An 11,315-nucleotide genomic window follows, 5' to 3' on the forward strand; every position below is an offset into this window, starting at 1 on the left:
TCCCATTTTCCATCACTTCCTTCAACCCAAGGAAGCAGAAATGGTTTTCCATTTTGAATTCGGGTATTAAAAATAAAAAATGGGAGAGAGTTTGTGTAGAAAAAAAAAAGAAAACAAAGAGTTTATACAGGATAAACAATCACGAACTTCAAACATTAACCATGAACAAAGAATTTATGGATGGATTTTTGTTAATAAGATTTTATGGTTAAGTGGTAGTAGATATGATGAATTCCATCCTATTATAGTTGGTTTTGTTAGTTGAGTATTTTTTTATATTAAATATAATTATGATTGTAGTTTTATGGAATCATGTTATTTTAAAAATAAAAAAAGAAAAGAAAAAAAAGAAATGGGACAACTTAAAATTTTGGAAGGACTTGATTGGACTATATTATAAAAGTATTTACCCAACAAATAATAACAGCAACGACGGCAACAACAATTTCTTTTGGCCTGTTGTCAAATCCATCGGTGAATTAAAAATTCTCATAATAATAACCAAAAAAAAAAGGTAAATTAAAATTGATTTTCACAATATCCTTTTTGTGCAAATAATTCCTTTTTCTTTTTTTTTTTTTTACTTTCATAGGTTTTGTTAATCTCCGCTGGAAGGGCACCAAGGCGTCATATCCATTGGGTAACTGCCCAATACCCTCAAGAAAGAAGTGAACTCCTGGACCTCAGCCAACGCGTTTTGGGCTCTAACCTCTGCCATCGACGCTTCGAAATCCACGTAGAACATATACTCGAAATGCTTGGCGGTTCCAACGTTGGCGTCATCTACCAACCGGATCGGCCTATTGCGGTGTGGCCGGGATTCGATTTTCGTCAAACTGATATTCCTAAACGCAAAAGCTGATAGTACTTTGAAAAGCACGCTCGTCCCTTTATCGTGCGCGAATACGATGCTCGTTTTGAATGGCCGGTCCGTGCGAGGGATGATTGGCTCCCGAGCTAACATAACGAAGCGCGTCACATTACTCGAATCGTCTTGGATACCATCGGCTAGGATTTGAAGTCCATAAAGTTCAGCGGCGCGTGCGCTTGCTATGGCGGCGGTGTCACGAAGGTTGTTGGCCGCTATGTACTCCGCGGCTCCGGCGGTGTCATCGACAGCTTCACGCGTGACGTTGAGTCCGAGTTTGGTGAGCGTGTGTTCACACTGGGAGAGAGCTTGTGGATGAGAAATGACTCGTGCAAGGTATTCTTTCCTAACACCTGGGAGAGCTAATAAACAGTGGTGCACTGGGAGTTGGACTTCGCCGACGATGTGGAGTCGGTGTCGGAGGAGGAGATCGTAGTTCCGATGAATGGAACCTCCTAGTGAGTTCTCCACCGGTAAAACAGCTCGATCGGCGATCCAAAGCTCAACCGCTTGGAATGCGACTTCAAACTGGTCACAAGGGATCGCTTCGCAATTAGGATAAGCTTTCCCAGCGGCAGCTTCGGAGTAGGCCCCGGGGACTCCTTGGTAAGCCACGCGCAACTGAGAGCCGTGCATCGGAGCAGGGGAGAGGTCGGTGATGGTTAAGGGTTTCTGTGTAGGTGGTTGAGGCTTGTTGTTTGTTTCAATAGGGACAAGGTTAAGATCTATGGAAGTTTTATGACCATTGACGGCGGCAGCAAGGTGGTCCGAGTTGGAAGGAGCAGTGGATTTGTCACCGGAACCTTGATCTTGCGAAAAGACCTTGCTAGAAAGAATAGCGCAAGAGCTCTGCCAATCAGCGCGGTTTAAACCGACTCCATTAGGGAATTGAACGGAGTCATTGTGATAAACGCAACGGATAAAGGAGCGAGTCAACTGATGGAACCGGCGAGGCTTGGAAGGACGAATGACAGAAGAATTAAGATTTTGTGTAGGAGAAACCGCCTGCATATTTATGTATTTCGTAATAAATAAATAAATAAATAAAGCGTTTCCTTCAAAAAAACCAAAAAGAAAAGAAAAGAACAAAAAGAGGAGAGGGAATGGAGATAAGCTTGGTGTTCTCTTGAAGAAGCGAACGTCAAGCTGAGAGAAAAGAAAGGGAAGAGAGGGATTTTTATATGAAGAAAGGAGAGGGGATGGAGCATGTGGAGGTGGTTCTGTCAGTCTCACACCTACCCACCCTTCTGCTCTTCCCTCCGCTTTATCTTTTACATTTTCCACTTTGAATTTAAAACAAATTTTCAATTTTCTTGTGGAGCTGCTGCTTCTGTCTACCTAACCCCCCCTTATCTTTTGCTTTTTCCATCTATGCATTTTTTTTTATTTTCTAATTTATTCATCTTCAGTACAAATATATATATAATTACCAACCATTATAGTTTAAATAAAATATAATTAATATTCATTTAAGTTTTTCTTTTCATTTAAAAAATAAGGAAAATGTTTTTTTTATTAGAAAAAAATCAAGAGGGAGGAACTGGGTCAATCTCACACCTACCGTCTTCCTCTTCATCTTTTTTCATTGTTGAATTATATATTCACTTCTAAATATACTTTACTTGCTCACATGTTAGATTTTTTTTCTTCGTTTTTAAATAAATTAGACCAAAGCTTTCGGGCAATTTACTAAAAAAAACTCTTTTATTTCGTTATTTATCGAAATGGTCTGATTTTTTATTATTTACAGGAAATGACCATTTTTCCTGAAAGCGCGTCCACGTCAGCGCGAAGTCAGAGTACGTGTCAACAAAACGCTCCCTTAAGAAAGCGTTTTGTCCCATTTTTTAAGGTTAGGATTTTTTATTATTTTAGGGTTAGAATTTTTAAGATTTAGGGTTTTAGTGTTTTTTAAGAGAAAATTAATTTAATAAGAGTTAATGGTCAATTAATTAAATTAACTATGAAATTAAAAAAATTAATTAAATTAGGGTTTAGGGTTTTTGAGGGTTAGGATTTTTGATTGTTTTATGATTAGAGTTTTAGTGGTTTAGGGTTTTAGTGTTTTTAAGGGAAAATTAATTTAATTAGAGTTGAGGGTTAATTAATTAAATTAACTATGAAATTAGAAAAATTAATTTAATTAGGGTTTAGGATTTTTAAGGTTAGGTTTTTTTATTGTTTTAGGATCGAGGTTTTAGTGGTTTAGGGTTTTAGTGCTTTTTTAGGAAAAAATTAATTTAATTAGAGTTGAGGGTTAATTAATTAAATTAACTATAAAAATAAAAAAATCAATTAAATTAGAGTTTAGGATTTTTTTAAGGTTACAGTTTTTGATTGTTTTAAGATCAGGGTTAGGTTTAGGATTTTAGTGTTTTTTAAGGGAAAAATTAATTTAATTAGAGTTGAGGGTTAATTAATTAAATTAACTATGATAATAAAAAATCAATTAAATTAGGGTTTAGAATTTTTTAAGGTTAGGGTTTTTGATTGTTTTAGGATTAGGGTTTTAGTGGTTTAGGGTTTTAGTATTTTTAAGGGAAAACTTAATTTAATTAGAGTTGAGAGTTAATTAATTAAATTAACTATGAAATTAAAAATAATCAATTAAATTAGGGTTTAGGGTTTTTTTAAGGTTTATTAATTAAATTAACTATTAATTACGGAAAAAAGCTCTCACGTGGATGCTCTTTTGCTATAGTAGTATCTGAAAAAATAAATTTGAGAAGATGTTTTTGAACAAATAGTGTCAAAAACGCTTCAAGAAGGATGCACTGTTAGGAAAATTACGGAAAAAAGTTCTCACGTGGACGCTCTTTTGCTATAGTAATATCAGATAAAATAATTTTGAGAAGATGTTTCTGAACAAATAGTGTCAAAAACGCTTCAAGAATGATGCACTGTCAGCAAAATTACGGGAAAAAGCTCCCACGTGGACGCTCTTTTGCTACAGTAGTATCTGATAAAATAATTTTGAGAAGATGTTTCTGAACAAATAGTGTCAAAAACACTTCAAGAAGGATGCATTGTCAGTAAAATTATGGAAAAGAGCTCCCACGTGGACGCTCTTTTGCTACAGTAGTATTTGAAAAAGCCTTAGACTATAAATGAGGTAAATTTCATTCTCAGGTTGCATAAGTTACAGCAAGAGAAATTGAGGCTAAAGTAAAATAGAAACTGAAGATGAGTGAACGTGTTAGTGTTGTTATTTACTATGATGGCGAGGTCCGTGACACCGAGAATGGCGTTTTTTTTATCGGAGAGCACAACGCGACTGGTTTTTAACCAGAACATAGATTTGACAGAATTTCATAAAAGAATTAGGCGTAAAATCTTCGGAACGATGCCAATGAAAATTTTATCTATTAAGTATCGATTTTATACTTCGGTTGATCCCGTGAGATATGACTCATTCGATATCAAAGGTCATCGTAGCTTGGAGGCAATGGTGCAGACTCATCTTGCTAGTGGAGCACCCTATCTTGAGTTATATGTACAATTTTCATCACCAAATGATGCATTTGCAACTTCGACATCTAATGTTGTTCGAGAGGAATACACGACCCCTATCCGACACTCCGTTAGTGGGTGGCAAAACACGGAAGTGCTCGTGTTTGGTAGCAGTATGGAATACACAACCCCTGCACGACACTCCGTTGGTGGATGGGACATGCACCTCTATAGGTCGATGTTTGATACTGGAAATACGTACTGGAGAATGACATCAACTTCTAGTGGTTGGCAATCCACATCGGATTGGGGACGTTATGAAACATTCAGAAGAAGGGATTATGTACTCTCTATGACAACCACCGGCTAGGGGACCTCGTTCGTTGCAGATGATGGTGGGTCGGATGATGAGTCCGATGTAGATCTACCTCGAGAGCCTGGCCCCGATGGCCCCGATGGTGCAGAAGTTGGATTATTTTCTGAACCGGAGCCTGTTCTAACTATACCTGAAGATGTTGAAGGGGGTTCAGATGATGAAGAAGAAGATCCGCGATTCAAGACGTACTCGCCTTCAGCCCACATGCATAATGTCGATCTATCTCAAGATAATGCTTTGAAGTTTCCAGATCTACCACACAGAAGGCATGACCGTACAAGTTCGTCATTGGATTCGGGTGAAATTGAAGTTGGTTGGGAGTTTTCCAATAAGGATAGTTTTCTTGCTGCATTGAAACAACATAGCATCATGAACGGGGTTAACTACAACGTAGTTAAATCCAAATCCGATAAGTTTGAGGGCAAGTGTGCAGTGCAAGACGGTACGTGTTCATGGAAAATCATGGCCTCATTGAGGAAAAGGACAAGCTTGTGGGAGATTAAAAAAGTATAAAGGTCCACATACATGTGTTGGCGGTAAAGTATCACTAGGTGTTTAAGGTTTTTAAATAAAACTGTTATTACATAATGTTGTATTATTTAACATACTTCGTTGACAAGTGTTTCACAAGATCATCCCAAGATGGATTCAGATATGCTAGCTAGCTTAATACTACCGACGCTGAAGGCGGATTCGAAGACTTCAGTGTTGAACTTAATTGCTAATATTTGTAGCCAATTGAAGTATACGCCTTTTTACCGCAAGGTTTGGATAGCTAAGCAGAAGGCGTTGGAAAAGATGCATGATAGGTGGGAAGCTTTATAAAATGAAGTGTAGCTGTGGTGTCAGGTGCTGGAGAGATGTCCCAGGTTGCATAACAGACCTTGAAACGGCACCTGCGTACTACAACGACTCATCGCTCCGTGGATGCCAAGTGTTCAAGCGTTTGTTCTAGAGCTTTAAGCAATGTTGGGATGCATTTATATACTGCAAGCCATTGGTACAGATTGATGGTACCTTTATGTATGGTAGATATACCCATCGTCTATTGCTAGCTGTGGCACAGGATGGCAGTGAGAGAATCATTCCAATTGCGTTTGCAATAACACCGGAGGAGTCGGTTGATGACTAGGATTTTTTTCTTTCTAAGTTAAGGAGTTATGTCTGCCCCCAACCTCATATATGCGTCATATCAAATCGAGGCACTGGAATACTAGCCGCAATTGAGCTACAAGGAAGACAATAGCATCATACACACCATCGGTATTACCTAATGCATGTTACGTCCAACTATTACAGGCAATATCGATCTACAACTAAACAAAGACAAGTGACCAACATGAGTATTTAATCTCTATTAATATAATTTTGTTTGTAATATTCAATTTATTTTGAATTGAAGAGCGGTATGTAATTTTCATTATCAACTTATATTGGCAGGGTATAAAATAAGTAAGGACTATTTTCATGAGATGTTAGCGGTTTTGTGTTCAGTTAACAAAGAAGGCGCAGACTACCTTTGTAACATACCTTTCGAACAGTGGACACAAGCATACGACAACAGCCTACGATATGGTCATATGACCTCAAACCTGGCTGAATGCATAAATTCTATTCTAAAAGGAACGCGTAATTTACCGATAACAGCTGTTGTGCGAGAGACATATTTTTGTTTAGCGACACTATTTCCAAAGCGAGCAGCAAGTTATAAAGGCCAAATGCAGGGAGGCCATGTATGATGCGCAAAGGTATTGCAAGAGATTAACAAGGTGAAGGCACGAGCCAACACCATGCACATAGTGTGTCACGAGCCAACAGAGGTTGTGCGAATGGTGTAGGAACCCAGGCCATATAACTCAATCATGTCCAAATCGGAATAGCTGATAGTTGTTGTAATAAAATTATGTTGCATTATTTATATTTTATTAAAAATATTAAAAATATTAAAAATATTATCGTAGTCATAATAACATTTATTTTAATAAAAATTATTGGCTAATTTAAAATGACATTTATTGTATTAAAATTAAAAAAGTAAAGTACAATTAAAATATTAAAAACAACTTTTATTTTATTATATGAAACTATATAAAAAAGTTTCTACAAAATATTAAAAAAATCAATGTTGGTGCCGGTCGAAATCAGTGCCACATGGGGGTCATTGAAGGTTACGTGCTAGATTCCTCTTTGGTTCAGCTTCCGACGAGGGTTGTGGTTGCTCTGATGAGGATTGTGGTTTCTCCGGTAAGGGATCTGGTTGTGAGTGTTGGGAGGATGACCCACCTTGATAAAATAATGAATGCGGAGGTGTTTGCATCACCCATGGTGGAGGTGTTTGAATCCCATAAGGCTATGGGGAATGGTAAAAAGAAGAGCTTCCCGACGGAGCATTGTGCATACGACGGTGACCTATTGATCGGCGGTTGACTCGAAGTAATTGGGAACAGAGATAAACCGGGTCATGCATTCTAACCTACCATAAGATTGGGAAAAATGAAACATAAAAAGGTTAGGATACATATAAGGACTAGGATACGCACCTGGCATAATCTGAAAAGGCTGTGATATGGGTGTCGTCGGTCAAAATGTTGGCACAAGTGGCTGTGTGGGTGCTGTTGATGGGCCCGATGATTGTGTGGGTGCTGCTGATGGGACCGCGTCGTCATCCCTTCTTCTTGGATTTAAAGGGCCCCGTCGTTCCCTTTGCAAATGAATTTGTCATCGCCTCTTCTTTTCCGACAGTAAATATGGCTTGCCATGGATCCTAATCCATGGCATGTATTCCGGCACGCATGCTAACTTAGGAACAATGATCGATTCCCAAGTAGGTATATAGTCATACCGATTTTCTCATATTTCGATATATTTTGACCAGTGTCTCGGCCAATCCGTATTCAATAACCGTAAGTAGACTTTGTACTCATCATCGAACACCTCAAGTTCCACGGGAATCGATTGTCGGAATCTAAATTACCATAATACCCTATCTGACTGGTGCATCTCCACTATAGCATAGTTTACCAATGAGACCTTCACATGTCAAATGTTTGGATTTTGAAAAAAATCATTCGGAATTACTGTCTGAATTGCCGGATCCTCGTATGGTGTCCATTGAAACTATATGAACAAGATAAAAATATTAGTTATATAGGTAATACTAAATAATAAATACTAAATACTAAATACGAAACGACTATTTTATTATGTATATATATTTTATTTAATACTTACTTGTGCTTCCGACTGTTGGTCTAATAGAAACCATATATATTCAAGAGATGTGGGTATTCTAACATAACTTGCCAAATGGTTCCACCTAATTAAATAATTTTCTAGCATACAATTATATTTTAAATCTACATAAAAATTGTAAAATCTAATATAAAATTTACCTCGTTATTAGTGGGAATGTATATGGGTGGTTCACTCAAAGACGTAAAAATAGAAAGCGAAATCGTGCCCATAATTGCAATAGTGATAGGCATCTTCTGATTTTGGCTTTATTCGGTCGCGTCACCCCGCACATCTCCGATACAATGTTGCTAACACGGAAGACCCCCAACTTAATTCACATGCTGCTTTAAAATCAACGAGTTTCAGCAACCATCTTAGATGTACGTGGTTTCGTGACAAGTCCGACATCAGATAACCTCCAATCATTTCAAGAATGTATACCCGAACATATCGTATTCTTTCTAATTCAGTCGAATCATTGTCCGACTATAGAAATGTGTCTCATAACCAGCCCATCTCGATCCGACCTCTATTAATATTATCCGGAATAGCACCCCAAAGCTCGTAGCATACAGCCCCCCAATCAGCAGATTGAGCTGACCTGGTGACTGCGTACCCATCGACCGACAATCCCAATTGCAATTTCACGTCTTCTAGAGTGTAGTACACTCTCCGCATGGAAGATAGAAAGTGTGCGTCTCGGGTCTCCACCTCTCTATCAATGCACTGATTAGTTTCGGGTCCAACTTGCACCCCTGGCCTATCGTGGCCACGTGCCAACCACCCGCTTCCCGCAGGTAATTCTCTATCAACGGCGATGGAGGACCAGACATATTACGGATATAGAATTGCAACACCCGATCTACAGACTGTTATAAAAAATTATAAAATAAATATTAATTAAAATTTCATAAATGAAAAAAAAATAAATACTATTCAAAAATTAATTAAACTTATCACTTACCATTGTCATTTGATCGAAGGAGACGTGTTTCGTATCGAGACGAATTAATTCTCCGGCCATTACTAACACGATCGAATATTTTTGAAATTTAAAAAATAAAACTAACTCAAAAAAAATTAAACATAGCTTTTTTGCAAAAATTAGAGACAACTTTGACAAAAATTGAGAGAAATTTGAGAGAATTTGGAAAGAATTTAAAGAGATTGTGAGAGGACTATTGTGTGAAAAAATGAAAGGGGAAGGGGCCTTTTATATTTTTTTTTGACCGTTGGAGTTCAAACGGTCATATGACCGTTCAGGGCAAAACGCTTCCCTGAGGGAGCATTTTGTCTACATCAGCAAAACGTGCCTTCAAGGAAGCGCTTTGTGCTGACGTGGACAAAACACTCCCCCAAGGAAGCGTTTTGCTGACACGTTCCCTGACTTCGCGCTGACGTGGACGCGCTTTCGGGGAAAATGGTCCTTTCCTGTAAATAATAAAAAAGTCAGACCATTTCGGTAAATAACAAAATAAAAGGGCTTTTTTTAGTAAATTGCCCAAAGCTTTCTTATACGCTTTTAATATTGTAAATCAATTTATGGAGTTTCCCCGAATTTTCCACATTTGTAATTACAATCTTTACATCCCCAAAATATTTGTTTTCTTCCAACAAATCTTCCATAAATTATATTTTGTAATTTGAATGAGTTTGACTTAAACCTTTTTTTTTTCAAAAATATTATAAATATTTTTAAAAGAATTTATTAACACAAAATTAATATCTAACATTTTTTGGCTTGAAGTTTGAGTTAAATTGTGTGTAAATTTTTTTTATTCTAACTTCTCTTTAGAGCTATTTTAATTTATCTTCAAATATATTTCACTATTTAAGTTTTGTAATATTTTATTTTGATTATAGGTGTATAAGATATATATTGTTTGTAATAATACTTGTGTAACTTTAAAAAATATAATATTATAAAAATATTTTATAATTTTTAGTATTAAATATATATGAGTTCGCTTAGACCCAAAAAGAATTAGAAAAATTAAATTAAATTACAGGTCTCGGTGCAGACCAGGCCATGAATAAAGCTCTTCATGGTAAATGTCCTTTATGAATGATAAAATATGCAAAAAAATTATTTTAACTACAATCACGTGTCACGGGCGTTCAAAGCCCGTGACCATCACACCAAATGTATCTGATGGATATCTATTGTGTAGATGAGGATCATTTAGCCCACAAGAATTGGTCTGATTCGATAACCTGTTGGAGAAGCTATCAAATTGAAGCCTGGTTAGCCCGATAATGAAGATATGACAACTTAGGCTATTTTGGTAACTAATCTTAAAAGATTGATAGAATCATGTATTGTAAAGATTAGATTAGATTTGATATGGCATATCTTGTAAATCCCATGAGTTGAGGGATAGGATGAATCTCGTCTATCAATGTATTTTAATCTTAGTCGTCTGTTTTGGGGAAGCTCAACTATAAACAGAGAGCCTCCCCCTCATTTGTACTCACTCCTTTCGTTGTTTTATTATTCTTTATGAATAAGAGAATATTGAGAGCATTTACTCAAACACCTTATGTGCGTTCTTTTTGTTGTTCATTTTGGCATAAATCGCTTCCGTTATACAAATTTGTGCCTTGAAGGAGTTCTTAAGGAATCCTCACTTAAGTAATGGCTGACTTAGGCAAGTTTGGATGAACGGATCACCTAAGGCCGTACAAATTGCCAGATGAAATATCTAGCCCTGTGACAAGTGGTATCCGAGCTATTGGTTCAAAGGCACCATTGGGATGTCGAATGAAGAGTTCAAACAAAGGTGGGCTAGAAAGTCTTTGAGGGAGATGCTGTCAGCTATTGAGGAATGCGTGGGTAAACTTGAGGAGCCCATGGATGACGCAAGAGAGTCAAACAATGCACTTAGGGAAAGCATAGATGACTTGAGGGAGCAGTTCAGAGACTTTTGTGACCATGTGTCTAACTTCCAATAGGGATAGCGTGCAAGAATTACTAGATTCCCAAAAGAAGAAGCTAACGGAGAGAAACAATGGTTTCGAAGCCATGGTGATGGCTTTGAAAGAGGAAACAATAGCCCCAACGATGACTTTAAGTACAATAATAGAAGAGCTTGAGGTAGAGTTGGCCTTGTGTCGAGTAGCCGTAGGGGAAAAAGTGTCCAGTACAACACTCAGTAACGAGGATGTCCCAGAGCCAAAAGAGTTTACGGGGACAAGGTTTGCATGTGATGTGAATAATTTTTTATGGAGGACAGAAAACTACTTCCATGCCAAAGGCATCGTGGATGATGCGGTTAAGGTAAACATTGCTTCAATGTTTCTTACTGATATTGCACTTTTATGGTGGCGAGACAGGACCACAGATAAAAGGCAAAGTGAGATTGGGACATGACAAGATTTCTAATATGA

At 37.4% G+C, this 11,315-nt stretch overlaps 1 protein-coding gene across 1 annotated transcript; it reads right to left on the reverse strand.

The window, feature by feature from the left end:
• Positions 1-368: 368 nt before the first annotated feature.
• LOC107912788 (arogenate dehydratase 3) lies at positions 369-2,246 on the reverse strand. The gene has a single exon (XM_016841116.2). The coding sequence runs from the start codon at positions 1,877-1,879 to the stop codon at positions 599-601; it is 1,281 nt and encodes a 426-aa protein (XP_016696605.2). The 5' UTR covers positions 1,880-2,246; the 3' UTR covers positions 369-598.
• Between the last annotated feature and the right edge of the window lie 9,069 nt (positions 2,247-11,315).

This window comes from Gossypium hirsutum, chromosome A09 (genome assembly GCF_007990345.1).
Source record: "Gossypium hirsutum isolate 1008001.06 chromosome A09, Gossypium_hirsutum_v2.1, whole genome shotgun sequence".
Classification (NCBI taxonomy): domain Eukaryota; kingdom Viridiplantae; phylum Streptophyta; class Magnoliopsida; order Malvales; family Malvaceae; genus Gossypium; species Gossypium hirsutum.

What these genes read in the sequence shown, in the direction of transcription:
- LOC107912788 (XM_016841116.2), bottom strand. Translation starts at nt 1,879, where the DNA reads ATGCAGGCGGTTTCTCCTACACAAAATCTTAATTCTTCTGTCATTCGT.